The sequence below is a fragment of the Chinchilla lanigera genome, unplaced genomic scaffold, assembly GCF_000276665.1.
Source record: "Chinchilla lanigera isolate Chin_1 unplaced genomic scaffold, ChiLan1.0 scaffold00063, whole genome shotgun sequence".
In the NCBI taxonomy this organism is placed as follows: Eukaryota; Metazoa; Chordata; class Mammalia; order Rodentia; family Chinchillidae; genus Chinchilla; species Chinchilla lanigera.
This window is the reverse complement of record NW_004955464.1, coordinates 11,912,863-11,935,795: the sequence shown is the minus strand read 5'-3', so window position 1 is coordinate 11,935,795 and position 22,933 is coordinate 11,912,863. Positions and strand designations below refer to the sequence as shown.

Below are 22,933 nucleotides of genomic sequence, written 5' to 3'. Positions count from 1 at the left end.
GAAACTGAAGGATTTGTGTGAGAGTGTTCTAGGTGTCTGGCCATTGGGGAGACTGGAGGGACCAGAAGCTTTTGCCAAGACCTTCACCCATGGAAGAGTGTTATGGCTGGAGATTTGCCTGGAGGAGGCATATGATGGTCCTTGTCTGGAACATTGAAAACCCTACCTGGTAGGACATATCAGGGTGGCCTGCACAGAATTTACTCATGCTGTTTTGCCCTCAGTACCAGTGGCTTGCCTATTTGAAAAATAGCTGTCCCCAGACTCAGTACCTGTAATGTCTGCTTGAAAGGCCGGGAAGGAGGCTCACATGAGCCCAGGAGTTTGGGGCTGGCCTGGATTCTAAGATGGGCAAAGTAGTGAGACTGCTTCTTAGAAAAAAAGGAAAGAGCCAGGTGAGGAAAGAGCCGGGTGTGGTGGCGCATGTCTGTAATCCCAGCACTTGGGAGGCTGGAGCAAGAGGATCACCATGAGTTTGAGGCCAGCCTGGTCTACATAAGCGAGTTCAAGGTAGCCTGCAGTACATAGTGAAACCCTGTCTCAAAAAGAAAAAGCTGAGCATAGCGGTATACTCCTTTAATCTTTAATCCCAGCACTCAGGGGAGGCTGGGGCAGGAGGAGCGCCACAAGTTCAAGGCCATCCTGGACCACATAGTGAGACCCTATCTTAAAACAAAACAAACAAGGGAGGGATGGAGGGAAAGAGGAAGAGAAAGGAAAGGAAAAGAAATTGAACTACTAATTGAGGGCTGAGTAAGGCATCAGTGTATCACCAGCTTCAGGGTTTAGTCCATAACCAGAATCAGGATACAGTGGAAGGCTTCCTAGAGGAGACTTCAGGGAATAAGGTTGGATTACTCTGCCGTGAGAACAAGTTCTCAGGCAGCGTCATCACAGAAGGGACTTCAGGGGCGATCTAGTTCAGCTACCCACTCTGGAGCAGACTATCCTACCTTTGTGTGTCGCTCTTTAGTTGCTCCTTCCACAGCTGGGAAGCTCAGTAGTCACTGCTTCTTTCTCTTTCTGTTTTCAGGGCTGGACTTCTTGCCACCAGACCAGGAGGCCATGTTGTCTATTCCACCTGCTCACTCTCACATTTGCAGAACGAGTATGTGGTGCAAGGCACCATGGAGCTTCTGGCCAACCAATACAGCATCAAGGTTCAGGTGGAAGACCTGTCTTACTTCCGAGAGCTTTTCGTGGACACGTTCTGTTTCTTTCAGTCCTCCCAGGTTGGCGAGCTGGTGTTGCCAAACCTGACAGCCAATTTTGGGCCTATGTACTTCTGCAGACTGCATAGACTAACATAGCTTCACCCTGTTCCTGAAATAGGAAGACAAAGAGTGTATTCTGTTGGAGGTACCAGAAACCAAGACCATTGGCAGATACACCATTTGGGTCCTGCCTCCATCTTCCAGTTTTTCTGAAGACAGTTTTAAGCAGTAGGAAGTAGAAGTTTGCATGTCCTGATGTCCAGTTGTGGAGCATCAGCGGGTTTCTAGCTCACTTGTACCTCTGCCCCATCTCCACATCTGTGCTAAAGTTTCCTACCCCTTTTGAGGGTTAGAGGAACTGGTGAGCAAGCCCACACTGTACACTGTAAACTTGGGAAGAAGCAGTTAGCAAATAAAATTGTTGAAGCTCCATAGATCTGGGGCTGTTGTTGGGAGCTTTATGTAAGTCCAGGTACTGTTACGGTTCCACTTGTTCCCAGCTGCAGCTGCTAAATACTAGCTCCAAGGTGCCTAAGTCCAGGACCTCTGCCTGGTTACAGGCCTCTGGTTTTAGATCCCTTCTAACACTTAAGTTCCGCTTGATTAGCTGACAGACCCAGCAAGCCTCCCTCATTTCCCCATGTGGGTCATGATCTAATTTGAGGAGCGAGTTACTAAACATGTTAAGCTGATGCATGGTAATTCTTACTACTGAGAAAGCTCTGCTGAGCGGAATAATTCTGGCCGTTCGTTCTGCTGTCAGTGACACACACTGCTGTGTGGCTGGAGAAGCTGCTTCTGCTGTAGGGATGTCATACTCTTGTGGGTTTCTTCTTGTGTTTATTCATCTAGCAGCAAGTATCCCATGAGCTCCTGTGGGACAAAGGAGGAAGGGAGCTGTTAGAGCACTTGGGACTCACCTCCTTCTGCTTTTTTTTTTGTATGGAAATCAAACTCAGGACCGAAGGCTTGCCAGGCAGGCGTTTGTGCCGCTGAGCTATATCCCCGGCTCCTTTTGCTTTCATACCTAGGAATCTCCTAGTGTGTTGTGGTACTAGGAATTGAACCCAGGGCCTTGTACGGTTTTTGTTCTTGTTTCAGATCTGTGGCTGGGCTCTGGTACCTGTCCCTTGGCCCACCTCCAAGTCCCTCGGCATTCTTCCAGCATCACTGCGCTTCACTTCACACCATTTGTGTTTGAGGGCAACGTTACATAATTTACTGACTGCATTGTGGTTATGTAGTTATGTTTTTGTAACATTAGCCCAAAGAAGATAACCTTTATGGCACAGATACTAAAACTCGCTTATGGTCGTTAAGCATGGTGGTGCACACCAGTAACCTCAGCACTTGGGAGGCTGAGGCAAGAGGATCACGTTGAGTTCAAAGCTAGCCTGAACTACGTAGTAAGACCCTGTCTCAAAAACAAAACAAAACAAAACTTGCTTATAGTCACTGTAGGGTTTTTTTTATTAATTTTTTCTTTTGTCCTGAAAAAGCCCTGTGCAGACAGTGGGATATCATTTTAGGATATCTGACTGTTTCTTGGCTCTTCCCACTTTCCTTATCCCTCCCCTTCCTCTTTTTTCTCTTCCTTATGTCTTTTATGCCTTTCCTGCTGATTATTATTTGGCTCTTAAAGGTGTCAGTTGAGAGACCTTTAGCTGAAGTTAAACTTTATTTTTTTCTTGGGAGTAAAGGTAGAAGGATGGACGTGGAGAGCTTTGCTGGTGCTCTGAGTAGAATCCTAACCAGCCTCTACGCATATGATCCCCTCCTTCTGTTTATTAATTAATTACTAATTAATTTTGGTTTTTTGAGACAGGGTCTTGCTATGAAGTTCAGACTGGCTTTGCATTCACTGTGTAGCTCAGGCTGGCCTCAGACTCAGCGATCCTCCTGCCTCCACCATGAGTGCTGCTGGGACTTTGGCTGTGTGCTGCCATGCCCAGCCCTGCCTGCTATTTATTCTGTACACAGCCCTGCCTGCTGTTTATTCTGCTAAGGCTGAGAGGACTCTGCTGTGTGGGTTTCTGCCCTTGGCCTCTTGGATACACAGCCTAATGCTGATTGAATTCTAAAGAGTACTGATTCAAAAGGAGGGAATTTCGTATCCCTGGAATCACAGTCTGATTGGGGACAGACAGACTCAGGTAAGAAAAGCAGACAACTACTTTGAAAAATAGTTTATCTCCTATAATTGAATATTTACCTACCCTATATCCCACTTATTCCAATACTAGAGATAAATCCTAGAGAAAGTCATATATGTACACCAGGATACATGTAAAGAATATTCATAGCAGCCTTATTCACAAAAGCAGAAAAGTCTAGAAACTGTCCAGATGCTCATGAGCCAGAGAATGGATAAACTTGAATATTCATACAGTGGACTATTACACAGTTGTAAAAAATGAACTATACTGATGCATAGTAATATGCATGAATTTTAGCAATAAAATATTAAGTGAGCTGGTCATGGTGGGATGCACCTGTAATCTCAGCACTTGGGAGGCAGAGTTAGGAGGATCACTACGAGTTGAAGACCAGCTTTTTTTTTGAGACAGGGTCTCACTATATAGCCTAGACTGGCCTCAAAATTGTGGCAGTCCTCCTGCCTTAGCCTCCTGAGTTCGGGAATTATGGGCATGCACCACCATACCCAGCTATCCCCATGTTCTTTTTGAAAGAAAACTTTTTTATTACTACTTACATACTGTACAGTCCATCAGTTTTATTGTTGTTTTGTTTTGAGGGTACTAGAGTTTAAGCCCAAAGCCTTGCACTGAGCTGTATCCTTAGCCATTTTTTGAGTCAGGTTCTCACTAAATTGCGTAGGCTGGGCTCAAGCTTGTGATCCTCCTGCCTCAGCCTCCCAGACTAATGGGATTACAGGTGTCTGCCACCATGCCTGACTCCCACCAGTTTTTAATGTGCTGTTCATTGACGTTTTGTTTGTTTATTTTTTTGGTCAGAGCTAGAGAGTGAATGTAGGGTCTTGTGCATCTGAAGGAAGTGCTCTAGCGCTAACCTCCACTCCCAGCTCTTGTTTAGTGAGTGTTGGTAACTGTATATAATAGTGTACCCATGATCACCATCAAGATGTAGAAGTTAATTCCATCTCCTGAAGTATTTCTTTGTACTCATTCCCTTCTATTCCAGATCCCAGGTAACCACTGATTTTCTGTCACTGTAGTTTGCCTTTTTAGAATTTCATGTTGTGGAAGATAAGAGTTGATTTACAACTGTTGCCAAAACTTCATATTTATCTTCAGGACACTTGGTTGTTCGTTTTTCACTCTTGGACAAAATAAGGGCACTGGGATTTATAATGTCTGTTTAGAGTCTTACGTCCTCTGGTAAGCTCCAGGATCACTTTCCTTAATGATGGCTTGCAACTGGTCTAACTGGTTATGAGCGTGTGGCTTCATTTCATGGTCTGAGTAGCATGAAAGCCCTCCTGGGAACTTCTGATTTGAATTCTCCCAAAGCCAGGATTCTTCACAAAGATTACAGTGATTCAGCCAGAGACCCCTCTAGTGCAGTCCACATGTGAACAAGGCCCACTGAAACCTTGTACGTGGTTGTCACTTAGATTCCCATGCCAGCTTACCCACTCTTTATCTGGCTGCCCTGTGTCGTTTGCCTTTCCATTAAAGGTTGAGGTGGCTGTGCTCTGGGAGCTGGTGAAACCTTTCAAATACCTGACCTTGGGAAATGAAACATACAGTATAATCTTTTGTGTTGGACTTCTTTTTTTGTTGTTTTTTTTTCCCCAATACTGGGAATTGAACTCACAACCTTGTGCTTGCCAGGCAGGTGCTGTGCCGCTGAGCTAAATCCCCAGCCCCCGTGTTGGACTTCTTCAATCTATTTCTGCGTAATGCTTTTAAGAAATATTATTGATGGTTTGTTCCTTTTTATTGCTGACTTGTCTTCCATGGATATAGATAAATCACAAAGTGGCTGTAGCATTTTGCATCCCTCTCACTAAAGTATGAGTTCCATTTTCTCTACATCCTTGCCAGTACTTTGCATTGTCATCTTAAACTTCATTTTGGCTGGATGAGCTGGCTCATGCCTGTAATCCCAGCTATGTAGGAGGTTGAGGCAGGAGAATTGTAAGTTAAACATTTAAAAAAACTTATGAAAGCTTTGGCCCACTGGACCCAGTGGCATACCACTATAATTCCAGGTATTTAGGAGGCTAAGGCAGGAGGATCATAAGTTTGAGGCCAGCCTGGACAACTTAGTGAGACCCTATCTCATATAATAAAAAGAGTTTGGGGTGTAGCTCAGTGGTAGAATGTTTGCCTAGCATGTTTAAGGGCCTGGGTCTAATCTCCATTACAACCTCTCCTCTGCTAAAAGGAGAAAAAGAAATCACTACGGCAGTTTACACATTCAGGGATATGAGTATTCCTCCCCCACCAAAAAATTTAAATAGAAAAATACATAAACATTTTTGCACTGTTAAGGATCGAATGTAGGGCTTCATACTTGCTAGGCAAGCACTCTACCACTGAGCTGTACTCCAGCCCTCTAAAACCTATCTGTAAGCCCCTAGATAAAAACCTTTAAATTAGAAGGTCTCAGGATCTGAGGGGCTTGGGTGGAAGAAAGGCAAGAGGAGCCCTCATTGGCCGACTCTAATCACTACTTTTCCCCTTTTTCAACCTGTTTGCTCTTGTCCTATGCAGTCCTCATCTCCAAACATCAGTACCATCTGTCGTGCAGCCCAAGCTAGAAACTGCAGTTACCCTTAATATCTTCTTGGGTTTTTTTTGTTTGTTTTTTTTTTGTTTGTTTGTTTGTTTTGGTCTTTTTGAGACAGGGTCATACTCTGCAGTTCAGGCCAGCCTTGAGCTTACATTGCAGCCCAGACTGGCCTTGAACTTGCAGTGATAGTGATCCTCCTGCCTCAGCCTCCTGAGTGCTGGGATTATAGGCGTGCACCACCATGCCTGGCTTCCTTAATATCTAACTAATAATAACAATGGTAGTAGTCACCAGTATTTTTTGAACACCTACCTGAGCCAGGACCATGCTCTGAAAATACTGGTTTACGTACTTTGTCATTTTTTATCCTAACAAAACCCTAGGAGATAACTCTTTTTTAGTCCCATTTTAACAAGGAAAGAAACTGAGAGCACTTAGTCTTAGCTAAGTTAATTTCTGCTACCCTGTGAAGAAGGCTGGGTTATCCAGCTGGAAGGCATCTTGGACCTTGCAACCTGGGGACAGCAGTCAGATGGCTCCAGCTGTGTGAATGACCCCCGTCAAGACCAGCCCAAAATGCTGACCCCAGAACTTTGAGCAAATAAAATAGTGACTGTTGTAAGCCACTTAGTTTTGAGAATAAATTAATGAAATGAAATTATTAGCATTTGTCAGTTAGTAAGTACTGTAACTGACGAGTTAAAAACCCAGACTTAGGGCTGGTAATGAACTCAGAGGTAGAGTACTTGCTTGACATGCATGAGGCCTTTGGTTCCTCCCTAGCACCACCAAAGGCAAGCACCCTGATCTGACAGTGCTGTTGGTCTGTGTGTTGTAACCTTGTTCTCAGTGTTGCCTCCAGGGCCAGGGCCACACTCTGCTGTGCATCTGGATTAGCCCGACCTTGCCACCCCTTACCCCTCCCTTTGCTCGCAAACTCCGTGTCCCTTCCAGGTATCGCCGGAGTGATCCTCTGAGATATGACTCATTGTCTTCTCTGTCCTGCACCCTTTTGCTTCTGTTCTTGCTCAGAGAGCGGGCCTGTACCTCCAAAAAGCCTTTCCAGACCCTGTAAAGTAGACTGAGCTGTTCCATCTCCTGTGTAAATTATGGGTATAGGACTTTCCATCTTGGCTTTTTTTCCTTTACCTTATTCCCAGACTAGGACTTGTTCAGGGCAGGAAGCTAGTATTTATCTTTGCATCCTCTCAGCCCCAAACACCAATATGCACGTTTTATATTATGTAATCAGTATGTGGTTGAGTGTCTCATGCTAGGCCTAATCCTAGATGTTAGTGTGGGCATGGGATGGCCAATCTAGAGGGCAAGGCAATTACAAGTACATTATAATTACAAGTAAATTATAAGTAATTACAGCTAATTTCAAGTAAATTACAAGTGAGCAAAGTCCAGAGAAAAGAGTAGAGTATATATGGCTGGGGGACTTAACCTACCCTGGAGGAAGAGGTTTTTAAATTGGAGGATGCAGCCCAGTGTGGTAGCACATGCCTGTAATCCCAGCACTCGGGAGGCTGAGGCAGGAGGTTCATTTCGAGTTCAAGACCAGCCTGGGTTACAAAGTGAGCTCAAGACCAGCCTGACCTGCATCGGGAGACCCTGTCTTAAAAAAGTTAATTAATTAATTAATTAATTGGAGGATGTAGAGGAGTCAGGTGAGGCAGTGGAGAGTGTGGGGTGCTCTGGCAGAGGGCACAGGTTGTGTGCATGGGTAGCTCCTAAGGCAGGTGTGTATTCCGGGACCTGAACGAGGCCCGGAATGCTGCAACAGAGAAGGGAATGGTTGCAAAATGCAAGGCTGGATAAGCCAACTATACGGGGCCTTATAGGCCACATGAAAAGAATTAAGTATTTTATTTAGAGTAATTGGAAGCCAGTGCAAGAATTTTAAGCTGGAAAACAAGCTGATCGGGTTTCATGGGCCTCCCACTAGGAAGATGCTCATCTTTGCTGAATGAGGAAGTGAAATGACTGCCTCAACATAAAATGCTTTTGAAGGTCAGTGTACTTCTTAAGGTCAGACCTTATCTTAGAGAGCTGCTAAACTTAAGCTTCTCAAACCATATTTTAAAGGGACATTTTAGGAGGTACATTGGCAAACTTGGTTATAGCCTGAGGAGGGCGAGCACGGAGAAGAAGCTGTCCCAAGCGGCAGAAGACCTGGGGAATTGGCAGTGTTACACGTGAGAAGGGCAGACGGAGGGAAGAGAGACACTGTCTCCAAATATAACTGTTTTTGGTTTTGTTTTGAGACGTGGTCTTGCTTTGTAGCCCAGGCTGGCCTTGGAACTTGTGTTCCTCCTGCCTTAGTGCATCCCAAGTGTTGGGATATAGGTGTACATCATTGATGCCTGGCCAGGGAGTAGTGTTTCTGAGACAAGGAGAGAAGATGTATTTTGAATGTCCCCAGGGGCAGAGCCAGGGTCTGGAGAAGGAACTTGTAGTGAGTCAGATTGCAGATCCATGTTTTCTTCCCACCTCACCTTGCTCTTTTTTTTTTCTTTTTGAGACAGGGTCTCACTACGTAGTTTAAGCTGGCCTTAAACTCACTGTGTAGCTAAGGCTGGCCTGCCTCAGCCTCCCAGGTGCTAGGCATGAGCCACCATACCCAGCATACATTTTTTTTTTAAAAGAGCTAGGTTGTAGCTTAATGCCAAGGCCCTGGGTTTAATCTCCTGTACTGAGGGAAGGACATGAGCAAGTATTATGTGTAACTTTTTACCAGCTACTATGGTCTGTGTGTCCCCCTCACCCAAGAGCATATGTGGAAACATAATCCTCAATGCAGCAGTCATGGGAAATGGGGCCTAATTGGAAGCCTTTGGGTCACAAGGGCCCCACCTTTATGAATGGTTCAGTGCCTATTTCAAAGAAGGGCTCCAAAGGTTCAAGTTTGAAATCTTGCTTTCTCTCACTGTGAAAACTGACTCACTGCTGGTGCACGCCTGTAATCCTAACACTCAGGAGGCTGAGATAGGATTGCTGTGAGTTCAACTGAACTGCACAGTGAAACCCTGTCTCAAAAAGACAAACAAAAAACAAAAAAACACAACTGACTCACTGACTCGAGGTGTAATAGACTATTTAACAGCACCTCCTAAAATAATAAATTAGATGATCATGTTAATCTGGATGTGATGGCACGTGCCTGTAATCTCAGCACTGTGGGTGATTGAGTCAGGACGATTGCATGTTCAAGCCCAGCCTGGGCAATTAAAGGACTTAGTGAGACCCTCTCATAAAAAGGGGAGTGGGGTGGGGATGCAGCTCAGTGCAAAAGGGCCTGAGTTCAATTCCTATTAACACACATATCACCTTAAGAAAATAGAGGGTTAAGAGTGTAGCTCAGTGGTAGAAGATGTGCTTAGCATGCATGAGTCCAGGATTTGATCTCCATCACTGCAGAAAGAAAGGAGCCATAAAAAAAAAAAAAAAGAAAGAAAGAAAGGAGCCATGAGGTAGGAGGATCACTGTGAGTTGCAGGCCAGCTTGAGTTACATAGTGAGTTCAAGCCAGCCTAACCTACATAGCAAGACTCTGTCTCACCTTATACTTGGAAAAAGAGAAAGGAGCCAGTGCAGTGCATGTCGGTAACCTCAGCACTTGGGAAGCTAAGGCAGGATGGTCCAAGTTAAACGAAGCTTGGGCTATATAACAAGTTCAAGGCCATTCTGGACTATACAGTAAAACTGTCTTTAAAAAAGTTGGTAGAGAGGAAGGGAGGGAAGATTAGTATATTACACACAGTAAGGGTAAATATTACTGGGCTTTTGTCTTAGTTACTTTTCTCTCCTTGCTGAGACAAAATACGCAACGTCCAAAATTAAGGAAGGAAAGGTTTATTTAGATTACAGTTTGTGGAAGTTTTAGACCATATTTGGCTGGCTCCGAGGCAGAAGATAACAAAGCAACAAGAGCAAAGTGGGGAATGGCAGCCGAACAGCAAACAGCCAGAGCAAAAGGGAGGAATGGCAGCAAGCAGCCTCTTTCCCTCTCTTACATTGTAAACAGGCTACCCCACCTAAGGGGCATGTAGCTCTCACATAATCTCCATGAGCTCCTCTTGCACAGGCTCAGGATGTATTCAAAGTAAGTACCCTGGCTTCCTGCTGAGTCACTTAGCCAAACCTCTAGACTCAAGTTGATACAATGTATCAACCATAACAGCTTTACACATGCTAGGTAAGTGTTCTACTACTGAGCTATGTAGCTCAGTATGGTGGTATACCCCCAGCTCATGAGGAAATACTATTTTTTAAAGCATTTGCTTCAGTGTGTGTGTAGTGTTAGCTTTACACTACTGTAACAAATGCTGAGATAAATGAACTTAAGAAGAGGAAAGGTTTATTTTGGAGGTTTTAGTCTATAACCAGTTGGCCCCATTGGTTTGGGCTAGTGGTGAGGCAGCCCATTATGGGAATATGTGGTGGGGCAGACTGTTCCAGGACTTGAAAATGAGGAAGAGGACGTCCCCCAGGTCCCATGACTGACTTCAAGGGCATGAACCCAGTGACGGAAGACATCCCATAGGCCACACATCTTTTTTTTGTTTGTTTGTTTGTTTGTTTTTTCCGGTACCGGCAATCGAACTCACCACCTTGCGCTTGCCGGGCAGGCGCTGTGCCACTGAGCTAAATCCCCAGCCCAAGGCCACACATCTTGAAAGTTTCTGTCACCTCCCAAAGTGCCAAGCTGGAAACCAAGCCACATAGGCTTTTGAGGAACATTCCAGGTCCAAAATATAGCATGTGTATATATGCTATATATACATGCTTATTAGGCCTTAATTTGAAGTACATACTGTGAATCATGGTATTAATAAAAAATGTAAAAACTACTTTAAACTGGGCATAGTAGCACACACCTGTAATCCCAGCACTTGGGAGGCTGAGACAGGAGGATTGCCTAAAGTTTGAGGCTACATAGTAAAGTTTTTTTGCAGGGTCAGGGGTTGGGTTTGTTTTTTATTTTTTGTGGTTTTTTTTGTTTTGTTTTGGTCTTTTTGAGACAGGGTCTCACTATGCAGTTCAGGCTGTCCTTGACCTCACTTTGTAGCTCACGTTGGTCTCAAACTCAAAACGATCCTCCTGCCTCAGCTTCCCGAGTGCTGGGATTACAGGTGTGCGCCACCATGCCCAGTTGGGGGGTTGTTTTTTGTGACAGATTCTTGCTATGTAGTTCAGGCTGGCCTTAAACTCATTACATAACCAGGCAGTCCTTGCAATCCTGCTGCAGCCTCTCAATTGCTGGGATTGCAGATGTGCACTGCCACCCAACTACATAGTGATTTTGAAGCCAGTCTGAGCTACATAGTAAGACCCTAACTCAGACTGAAAAAACTAATTACAGTGGCCTGGAAAGAAATGAGGCCTACTTACTAAGTGTGCTGGACAGTTATTTGCATGGGTCCCAGAGACTTTGCTGCCTGGTTTCTGCTTCTATGTGGTTCGCTCCCCGTGAGTGGGGCTGGACCTGGTGACCTGCTTCTACAAACAGTATAGCAAGTGATGGGCTAGCACTTCTGTGATGAGGTTGGAAGATTGTGTCTCCTATCTTCTTTACTGAGATTTACTTTCTGCCTGTGTGCTTATCCTGCTGGAGCTACCTGCAGAGATCTGAGTGAGGCTGGGCATGGTGGCTCACGCCTGTAATGTAAGCACTCAGGAGGCTGAAGCAGGAGGATCTTTGGGAGTTTGAGATCAGCCTAGGCTACAAAGTGAGTTCAAGACCAGCCTGAGCTGCATAGCGAGACCTTGTCTCAAAAAGATAAAAAAGGAAAAAAAAGGTCTGAGTGAGCCTCCAGCTAACATTAAGGAACTTAGACCCTGAGTCTCAAAATCTTCAAGGAACTGAATCCTACCAATAGCTGTGTGAACTTGGAAGGGGATCTTTTCCCCAGGTGTGCCTTGAGGTACACTGCAGCCCTAGTTGACATTTGTTTTATCTTTTGTATTTTTTCAGTTTATTGGTCCATTATTTTAAGTAAATTGAGATAAAGAAACTAAGTTTACAAACTGTTTATCAGAAAATATAAATTCTTTGTTTACTTCAAAGTGTAGTACTAATTCCATAGAAAACAATTTTTAAGCCAGGCATGGTGGCACACTCCTGTAATCCCAGCACTTGGGAGACTGAGGCAAGAGGATCGTTGTGAGTTTGAGACCAGCCCGGGCTACAGAGGGAGCCCAAGGCCAGCCTAAACTGCATAGCGAGACCCTGTCTCAAAATGACAAAACAAAATAAAAAAACCCACAACCAAACCCAAACAATTTTTATTTTTATATTTATTTATTTTTTGTTTTTTTTTCCGGTACCGGGAACCGAACTCAGGACCTTGCGCTTGCCAGGCAGGCGCTGTGCCGCTGAGCTAAATTCCCAGCCCCCCAAACAATTTTTAATACACAGACATAAAAAAAAGTACACAGCCAAATGTGGTGGTGCATGCCTGTAATCCCAGCATTTGGGAGGCTGAGGCAGCAGGATCCTTGCGAATTCAAGGCCAGCCTGAACTACATAGTGAGACCCTGTCTCAAAAAAACGACAAAAAAAAAAAAAAGAAAAACGTACACGAAAAGTATATCAGCGTCAAAAATTCAACACAAATTTCTAAAATTTTGCATTCTCTGAATTCCATAACAAAAAAGTGACATTCTTTTTAGCATTTGGTAGCTTCATAAAATAACCTGAATCTAAATAAGTCACTTTCTTAACACATTCTCTCAAGTGCTTTTCTTTTTCTTTTTGAGACAGTGTTTTGCTATGTAGTTCAGGCTGGCCTTGAGCTCACTTTGTAACCCAGGCTGGTCTTGAACTTGTAACAATCCTCTTGCCTCAACCTTCCAAGGGTCTCAAGCGCTTTTTATTTTCACAGTTTTGTTTTTTGAGAGAGTCTTGCCATGTAGTTCAGGCTGGCCTTGAACTCATGGTGATCCTCCTGCCTCAGCCTCCCTAGTGCTGAGATTACAAGTGTCACATCCAGGATACACACCAGTGCTCCACAGCCTACTGGATTGTAAACTCAGCACCAGTAACAAATTAAAGGAATGAAGTTTAAAAAGGAGTACACTTTATTTGTAGGAAGGAAAAATCAGAAGATAGGTGCCCTGTAAGAGGTGGGCAGGGGGTCCAGATATGGATGCCAGTGGAGCTTTTTGTGTTCTGCTTCCTTTTATCAAGTGGTAGGGACTCTCTCTGCCAGGAGCTTGTCACAACCTGATTAGCTCTCTTAGGGTGGGTCACAGGCCCCAAGACCCTAACCTGGGCACCATTGCCTACATGCACATTAGTAGGTGGGCTTTGATTTCTCCCTGCCTGTTTGTCCTTGTCAGGGACTATCTCTGGAGCTTAAAAGGGAAGGTGAGGAGGAGCCTTACACATGAGGTCAAGTTAGTGATTAAGGGGATGCGTGAATATCTAGTGCAGTAATATAGTGACCCTGGAGCCCAACAGTGGAAAAAATTATGTCCCTAGGTGTGTGTATTTTATATACCAAATAACACTTTCCTTTTAACGGCCACCCTTTCTCTCCTTTGCATTTTATTGGAGAGTAGGGGTGAGTAACTTAGTGGAGGCACCTGGCTTCCTCCTGCTGTGTTTAGCAGCTCTCATCCTTATCCTCTTAGTTGCTCCCTCTAGCAAAGTTTTAACTCTTTAGCCAGAAAGCCTAGTGAGGTCCTTATTTGACTCTCCCTGCCTACAGACTCCTTTCCCCTATGCAGGCATCCGCCACCACACACAGCTTTTTTTGCTTTTTTGAGACAGGGTCTCACTGTGTAGCCCAGGCTGGCCTCAGAGTCACAGTGATCTCCTGCCTCAGCTCCTGGGGTTACAGGTGTGCACCACCATGCCCAGCTCTATTTTCCCAGCATTTGTTTTAGTTTAACAGGATAGAGACTATTTATCAATACTTCAAGTTTTTCTTTCAGAATTTTAAACATAAAGAATGATTTCTAAAAATGAAGTCTCTAATGTGGACATGTCCTAAGCAAAAGTTTTAATCCCTCCACAGTTAAAATACAAATTGGAAGGTTTGCTGACAGTTTGTGTCTCGTGTATATCAGATGTGAATCATCTACCAGAGGTGGAGGGCATAGGCTCCCAGAAATACAAGGAACAGGGACTCCGTCAGACCTTTTTAGCTTTTGGGGATCAAACCCAGGTTCATGTACATGTCAGGCAAGTGGTCTGCCACTGAGCTACCCTCCAGCTCCTGATTAACATCTTGATTGCTTCCTAGTGAGAGACTATAAAGCAGATAACCCTGCTACACCATGCCCAAATTCCCATTCTACTGATACTGTGAGATAGTAAATGATTTGTCATGTTTGAAGCTGCTAAGTTTTGGGTAACTTATACAATAGGAAAACAATGTGATTTTTAGTCTTCAGAAGTTGGAGTAGACATCGTGAGTTTGACAACCAATAGTCTGAAAAAAAAGAAAAGAAAAGAAAAAAAAACAACCAATAGTGTGGGTGAATGGTGGCATACCCTTTGCCCCCGGTTGGGCTCTTACTGGTCTAACCTTATTAAGGTAAACCCATCCTGTTAGCCATAGCGGTTGATTCATGGGATCAGAGAAGGACTCAGAACTTCTGCCCAAGGGTTGTGGGAGGTAATGCTTTCTCCTGGCTAAGGAGAAGGAAGCGTGTGAGAAACACCGCTGCTTAGCAACCTTGAGAAAACCAGCCGGAGGGTGAAGCTGAGGCATCAGTGGAAGGCAAAGACCAAGGTTACTGCAGAGAATCATTGCCAGTGCCCTGGTCAAACTCAAAGCTCATTTTCATGGTGGTCTTTTCCATTTTGGCCAATTATCTTTATTGTTTAAGCCTCTTTGGGTTGGGCTTTTTGTTGCTTAAACCTGAAAGCAAGTTAACTGATCGGGAAGTATTGATCCAAGACCCAGAATTCAGTGTTCTTCAAAACATGAAGAAAAAGACTCATGGGGGTAGGGGGGCCACACTTGTGATCCCACCACTCAGGAAGCTGAGGTAGGAGGATTGCTGCAAGTTTGAGGTCAGCCTGTGCAACAAGTGAGTTCAAGGCCAGCCTGAACTACGTAGCAAGACCCTGTCTCGTGAACCAAAAATGTTACTCTCTCCAGCTAGGTATTATGGTGCATACCTGTTATCCCAGAACTCTGGGATACGGAGACAGGAATATTGTGAGTTTGACCCCAGCCTGGGCAGTTTAGCAATTTAGCAGACTCTTGTCTCAGACTCTTTTTTTTTTTTTTTTCCAGTACCTGGAATGAACTCATGACCTTGCGCTTGCCAGGCAGGCGCTGTGCGCTGTGCCGCTGAGCTAAATCCCCAGCCCCAATTTTTTTTTTTTTTTTGGGTTTTGGTTTTTTTCTGGTACCAAGGATCAAACTCACGACCTTGCGCTTGCCGCGCAGGCGCTGTGCCACTGAGCTAAATCCCCAGCCCCTTGTCTCAAAAATTTAAAAGAAAAAAAATTTTTAAAGGGCTGGACCTGTAGCAGTGTAAAGGCCCTGGGTCCAATCCCAATGTTATGGCTTGTGTTTAGATGTCACTTCAAAGCCTCGTGCACTCATAGCTGGGGCCTTTTAAAGTTGGCTGGCACTTGGGGGGCTGAGACAGGAGGATCATTGCGAGTTTGAGGCCAGCCTGGGCTACAAAGTGAGCTCAAGGCCAGCCTGAACTGGGGCTGGGGATTTAGCTCAGCGGCAAAAGTGCCTGCCTGGCAAGCGCAAGGTCGTGAGTTCGGTTCCGGTACCGGAGATAAATCAAAAAAAAAAAAAAAAGCCAGCCTGAACTGCGTAGCGAGACCTTGTCTGAAAAAGACAAAAAAAAAAAAAACTGGCTGGATCTGTGGTGTGTGATATGGAACTAAGGGTGTGTAGTACTAAATTAGTCCTCTGGTTTAGCATAGTTCTGGGTGTGGATAATGGAAAGGCCCAGGCTGTGTGTGGGTGGTACCACCCAAAAGCCTGGTGGCAGATGGGATAAAAGGGAAATGGAGGCTACTGCTAATTGCCTCCTGCCTGTTCTGCCGTGGACTATTTCTCCTCTGTAATGCCCCTCTGCTATGCCATCCTGCCCTGGATCCTTGGACTGAAACCTTTACAGCCTGTGAACTGAAATAAACCCTCCCCCCTTTAACTTTGGGTGTCAGGTGGTGAGGGTTCACATTAGATGAGTCATCATGTCCATCTGCGCTAAGCTGCAGGACAAGGAACATGTGATCAAGGACTTACACAAGGCCAACTTCAAGTTCCCTGGCCACCAGAGGGTCCACATAGCAAAGAAGGGGCTTCATCAAGTTTCATGCAGATGAGTTTGAAGACAGGTTGGTTGAGAGCCTTATGGGTGATGGCTGTGGGGTGAAATACATCCTGAATCACGGTCCCCTGGACGAGTGGGGGCCTTGCACTCCTGAAGGCTTTACTATGCTGTCCCTTCAAATCAAGTTCATCAGTAAGTCTTTTCTCCACCTAGAAAAGTCACTTAAGGTGATTGGAAGTACATTACAAATTGGGTCAGTGACCCAGGTGGTCTTGAGACAAGGATATAACTGGTGGTATTTGCATCTTAATGGGATATTGAACAAGTGACCTCCAAGGTCTCTTGAGAGCTGACACCAGCTAAAACTCATTGGCTGAGGTCTTCTCTAGAATCCTGGGCACTTCACAATGTAGACAGGAAGGACACAGGTTGCCTGCAGTGCTGAGGATGGCCCCGGTGACCTTGGGGCTGCTGCCACATTCTGATTCTCAGGGGTCAGCTGTTGCTGAGATGCCGTCCAAAGATGTCTAAAGCTGCAGGTAGAGGGCAGCAGGAAGGAGCCAGAGGTGCACTGTCCCAAGCCCTGGCAGCCAGCTGTTTGTTCCCACATTGGGGCCTTCTGCATCTGCCCTTCCTTTCCCCCCAAGTACGCCAGGAAAGCTGCTCAGGTGAACTTCCGCGGACTTCATTCGTTCTACAACCCCACAGGGTATGTGTGTGTGTGTGTAAATAACGGCTGCAGTTTGCCAGGACACTGAGAATTTTCTCCAGTGACAAAGTCAGGACAGGTCAGCCTGATGAATCCTAAGTTTCTGGTTTTTTGTTTTTACAGTGCTGGGAATTGAACTCAGGGCTTCAGGAGTGCAATACAGGCACTGCCACTGGACTGCACACCTGTCTTTGAGGAGGCTGTTTGGGCATGTCCATCCTCCTGTTTTAAAGGAAGAAGAAATTGCTTTCAGAGACTCCTCTCTTGATAGAGGGGCTTGTGGACTACAGCTCTTAAGGCAGAATCGTTTTCAGAAATGTACAAAGCCTACAGTTACTCAAACAAGCACCGGTGGTCTATCATTAGATGTGTTAAGAGAGGACAGTATCCTGGGCTCTTGGATGTAAACTGAGGGAGTCATCAGGATGATGCTGTAGACTGTAATACAGCAGGACTCATTCACTCGCACACTCAGTTGAACGTGGTGGTAGGAATAACACGGTGGAAGACAGTCCCTGATCTAGGGAGAGTCCCGACAGATGTAAACACAGTTGCATACTGTGTGATAAACCATCCCGCCAGGAAAGCACAGGGATGGTTATCGCTTGGGTGAGTGCCTTGGAGTGTCCCCAGTGTCGACTAGGGGATTCCGGGGAATCCTCTCAAAAGAGGGGCTACTTCAGCCAAGACAGGAAATAACAATAAACCAGATACACAGTAATGAAGTAATTAAAGGAAACACAAAATCACCTTTAGCCTTTTGAACACTATGGTTCCAACTGTACATTTATAGTTTTTTCATTTGTTTTTGTGACACTGGGGATTTTTTTTTTTTTTTTAGACATAGTTTGGCTGTATAGTTTAGGCTGGCCTTAAACTCACTTCTTCCTCAGCCTCCCGAGTGCTGGGATTACAGGCGTGTGCCACCACACCTGACTAGTGGCTTTATTTATGATATCCAAAGTTGGAGTGCCCTGTAAACTGAATAAATAAGTTTTGATACTCACATATAACAGAATACAACAGACTACTGCTCAGCCATAACATGAATGAACCTTAAGGTAATTATTTTGAGTGAAAGAAACCAGACAAAAAAGAATATACTAAATTACTCCATTTCTATACAATCCTAGAAAATATAACCAATTTTTTTTTTTTTTTTCAGTGCTTAGGATTAAACCTAGGGCCTCAGTGCATGGTAGACAAGCACTCTATCCCTGAGCTACCTCCCCACCCCTAAAACTGCAACAAATATATATAGTAGCAGACAGTACATCAGTGGTTGCTTAGGGAGGGGAACCATGAGGTAGGGATGGATTACACAGGGCCAAGAGGACGCCCAGAGGTGTGCAGCTTATTGTACACCAATAAGTTGTAAAATATATACATTATAGTAATGTACTTTAGTAAAGTTGTAAAATATATACATACAAAGCACTATATATTTTACAAAAACATGTTAAAACTAAGACATTAAATTATGAGTTGCTTCATGATGAATTTGTAACCATAATGTACTTCAAATATGTACTAATAAAAGTTTTAAGAAAGAGTTACTTATGAGTGGATAAGGGGCGCTGGAAAGCAGTGATTAAAGGAATAGTATGTGCTGGGAATTGAGTCATATGAATGACCCTCTGCACCAGAGAGAGGGAGTGAACTGAGTGAACAAATCAGTGAAGGTGATGCGCATTCACTGCAGCTGGGCTGGGCTGCCTGGCAGGAAGACTTTCTCCTGACCCAGCGGGCTGACTGCTCAGGAGAGACAGTGACCAAGGAGGCGGGGATTCTTACAATCTCACTGCCCTTTTCTCTTTTTTTACACTTCTTGTGCTGGGGGACCATAGTCACTCAGTTCCTCTTTGTCCTGCTCTTCTCAAGCTGTGATACACTCAGTGGCTGCCCTTCCCAGACTGGGCACTTTAGAGAATATTTTTCTAGACTTGAACAAGGACTTAACTTTATTGAAGAGGGCAGGCAAAGCCTCCAAAGTCGCAGCATGTCCAGGCTGTCCTGTGTCATGTCCCGTTCCTGCTTGGACCTTCTCCAGGACTCCCCAGGGGAACAGCCTGGCTCCCTCTAGTGTCTTCCATGGCTTCTCTTTTTTTGTTTGCATTTACTTCCGGTTTGAGATTACTTACTTTCTATCTTTGAGGAATTTAATTTTTTCTTTTCCAATAATTTCTTTTAAAAATACGTTTTTCTGCTGTGCATGGTGGCACACACCTGTAATCCCAGCACTTGGGAGGCAGAGGCAGGAAGATCGCTGTGAGATTGAGGCCAGCCTGGGCTACAAAGTGAGCTCGAGACCATCATGAACTGCATAGCAAGATCCTGTCTCAAAAAAAAAAAAGGGTTTTCTGTAGAAGCCATTTTGAAGATATCAAAGTATAGTACAACAACTATTATCTCCCACCTCTTTTGTCTGTAACTCAGTATTGTTTGTCTATTTGTTTTCCTGAGAAGCTATCTTGTAGATAACAGTATGTAAAACAATAACCATCGATAATTTCCTACCACTTTGTCTGTAATTTGGTAAGCCCCCCCATCATTATGTTATCCTTCTTTTACTCTTTAAAAAAAAAGGGGAGTGCTGGGGATATAGCTCAGCTGCACAAGCGCCTACCTGGCAAGCATGAGGTCCTGAGTTTGATTCCTGGTACCAAAAAAAATTTATATATATATACATATACATATATTTTTTTCCTGTTATTTTAGTGGCAATAGTAAATGTCTGTGCTTCACCTGCCACCTGAAACCTGAGGCCTGTGAACTCCATCTTAAGCATGAGTAAAAGTTTGCGAAGCAGTATGTATTGCTGGGTGGGAATGGTTGAAGAATCTAGAGAAACATCAGGCATTAGAGGCCAAGGGACTAGTGTGTTTAAAGGCACAGAATAATACTAGAGCCTAAACTATTTGAAGAAGTCTTAGGAGTGAGTCAGGGCCTTACTTCGCGCCTGTGCTCATTCCGACAGCCCCCGAGTCACAGGGACTGAACCAGAGATGTATGTTCCCCCAACTCTTAGAACCAGATGTCGGCATTTGCCAGAGCTGTGAGTCATGTCTTTCAGATGTCCGTGCTTGTGAAGATGTCACCAGCATGCTGTTGGCAGCTAGGGAGGCATCCATAGAGCCCACAGCCTGCAGACTTGGCAGCTGACTATCCAGACTGTCAGTGTGATGACAGCAGAGTCCCTGAGGACAGCGCCTCCAAACCTTCTGTTAACGTTCCTCAGGAGAGCAGGAATCACACAGCTTCCAGGGTTAAAGAGCTAAGGACAGAAGGCCAAACCTCTCAGGGTACTTTGATTTGTACTGAGGTTCAATGGCAGGCAACCCTGGAACCTGTGTTGGGGAGATCCTGGGAAGGGAGGATTTATTTTAGACAGACACAACAAAATCCATTGCATCTCTGTTCAACATTTTGAATGCCCCTCAAAGAATACAGATTTGCTTTATAAAAGCTGTTTCACATTGCAGGATAATTCCTGAGATGAGTTCAAATAACAGGGATTTATATTAGGGCTACACACAACCTACCAAGAATATGTTCTTTGTGAAATATGTTGTGAATGTGTAGTAATATCGGTGCTTTTTTGCGTGTCTGGTTTTCAAAAACTTGCTAGCCACCCACAGGATGTTTCCTACGCTATCTTAGATAGAAGAGTTTGTGGCAAGGTGTAGAAGCTGACCCAACACTCAAACTGATCTTGCCAGATCAAAATGAAAAGCATGTTGCTCACATGACCAAAATAAAAATGTTTCCCTAATAAAACTGTCATTGCTGTGGTTCATTTTTAGTCATCCTATTCTATTTTATTTAATGATCTAGCCCTTGCTACATGCCAGACACTATTCTAAGCATTGTACTAACTAATTAATTTTTAAATAAATTATAGAAGGGAGCAAACCTAACATTTCATGTGTATGCAAAGAGGGCTGGGGTTAAGACGGGTTGAGGAAAATAGTTAAGGTGTGGCTTGTAGCTGTCCAGGCTAATGGCTGGGAATCTCTGTTAACAGTGGTGGAGCTTTGTGGTCCCTGTCTGTGGCAAACACAGAGGCAGTGGAGATTCTTTTTTCTTTTTTCCTTTGGTACTGGGAATCGAACTCAGGACCGTGCGCTTGCAGGCAGGCGCTGTGCCCTGAGCTATCTCCCTGGCTTCCCAGGGATTGAGTCTTAAAGATACAGGATGGACTCAGTTGAGCTCCCCACAGGCTCTGTAGTGTTGAACAAGTCACTGGTTGGAGCGGCTACGAGGGCCAGGTGCTGGTGGAAGTGGCGACGCTGGCGTCCCCGGAGCTTAGGGAGGGCGGCAGTGACGGGCCGGCGCTGATGGCAGCGACCCGAGGAGTGGCGTGGAAGCCATGGCGCGGGTTAAGGCATCACCGCGGGCCTCGACCGCGAAATGGCACTGCTTGTGGAGCACCTGCTGAAGCCGCTGCCCGCGGACGAGCAGATCGAGACCGGGCCCTTCTCGGAGGCGGTGTCCCACCTGCCGCCCTTCTTCGATTGCCTCAGGTCCGCAGTGTTCACTCCCATCACGGCAGACATAAGCGGCAACGTCACAAAAATCAAAGCTGTGTATGACACCAACCCAGCCAAGTTCTGGACCCTGTAGAACATCCTGGAGGTGGAGAAGGAAATGTATGGGGCAGAGTGGCCTAGAGTGGGGGCCACAGGGACTTAGCTCAGGGGCACAGCGCCCTGCCTGGCAAGCGTGAGGTCATGAGTTCGATTCCCGGTGCCGGAAAATAAATAAATAAATAAATAAATAAATAAATAAATAAATAAGTGGAGGCCACGTTGGCACTGATGTGGCTGAAAGGGGGCCTGTGCTTCATCCAGATCTTCCTCCAGAGCATCTGTGACGGCGAGCGGGACAAGAACCCCACCCCAACCACAATTGCATCAATACCACCAAGGCCTACGAGATGGCCCTCAAGAAGTACCATGGCTGGCTTGTGCAGATCTTCCATGCAGCACTCTATGCGGCCGCCTACAAATCCGACTTCCTCAAAGCGCTCTCCAAGGGGCACAACGTGACGGAGGAAGACTGCCTGGAGAAGATCTGCCTCTTCCTGGTCAACTACACGGCCACCATTGACGTCATATACGAGATGTACACCAAGATGAACGTGGAGCTCAACTATAAGGTGTAGGCGGGGCCTGCGTGGCACTGCATGCAGAACTGAGCAAACCTGAATCACTGTTTTTTGTTTGTTTGTTTTGGTACTGGGAATCGAACTCAGGACCTTCCACTTGCCAGTCAGGAGCTTGTGCCACTGAGCTATATCCCCGGCCCCTGAATCACTGTGAACCAAGCCACCTAGCTGGCCATGCCCTGCCCACAACCCCCACGTCAGCCTGGGCTGCAGGGGACAGCCCTGGGGTTTTTGAAGTCTTTTTCTTTTTTAGTTTATTCTAATGAAGCAATAAATGATGATCCTCTTCCGAGTCTGACTTGCACAACAGCACAGACTGACTGTACACCTTCCTTTCAGTGTGATAAAAATCAATTAACCAGCCTGGCTCCATGGCGCAGGCCTGTAATCCCACCTCCGGACGAGGCTGAGACAGGGGATCCTAACTTTGAGCTCAGCCTGTGGCAAATTAGCAAGATCCTATTTCAAAATAAAAATTTTGAAGTTTGGGGTATAGCTCAGTGGTACAACACTTGGCTAGTATGCATGAGGCCCTGGGTTCAATCCCTGGCACCACAAAAACATAAACACAAATAAATAAAATTAAGGTTCCTAATAAGTCCTAGGGTTTTGCCCCCCATGCGCCGAGGAGCACTGCCCTGGGGGAGCAGTACACTCTTCACATCATAGCTAAGCATTTGTTTCTCTGAGGAGCTGGCAGAATGATACTTTGGGTATTTTAGGGACCATGAAAAATTTGATTCAAAATTTTGCAGGATCCTTATTGTGGCTTTCTTTAAGAAAGCAAACTGGTGTGTGTTCTAGTGAGGTTTGCACACCCAAGCGCACAGTGCCGATATTAGAAACCATCTACCTTTGGCCG

The 22,933-nt window shown here is 45.2% G+C and overlaps 1 protein-coding gene and 1 pseudogene across 4 annotated transcripts in view; both read left to right on the top strand.

Moving 5' to 3' along the window:
* Positions 1–1,650, top strand: part of Nsun4 (NOP2/Sun domain family, member 4) — a 28,368-nt gene extending 26,718 nt beyond the window's left edge. For all 4 annotated transcript variants that reach the window (XM_005398675.2, XM_013521590.1, XM_013521591.1 and 1 more), the window contains one exon: positions 1,034–1,650. In XM_005398675.2, the coding sequence (XP_005398732.1) occupies positions 1,034–1,310 (277 nt within the window). In that variant the 3' untranslated portion in view covers positions 1,311–1,650. The remainder of the gene's footprint in view (positions 1–1,033) is intronic.
* A 19,664-nt stretch (positions 1,651–21,314) lies between these two features.
* LOC102019486 lies at positions 21,315–22,521 on the top strand (annotated as a pseudogene).
* Positions 22,522–22,933: the final 412 nt, after the last annotated feature.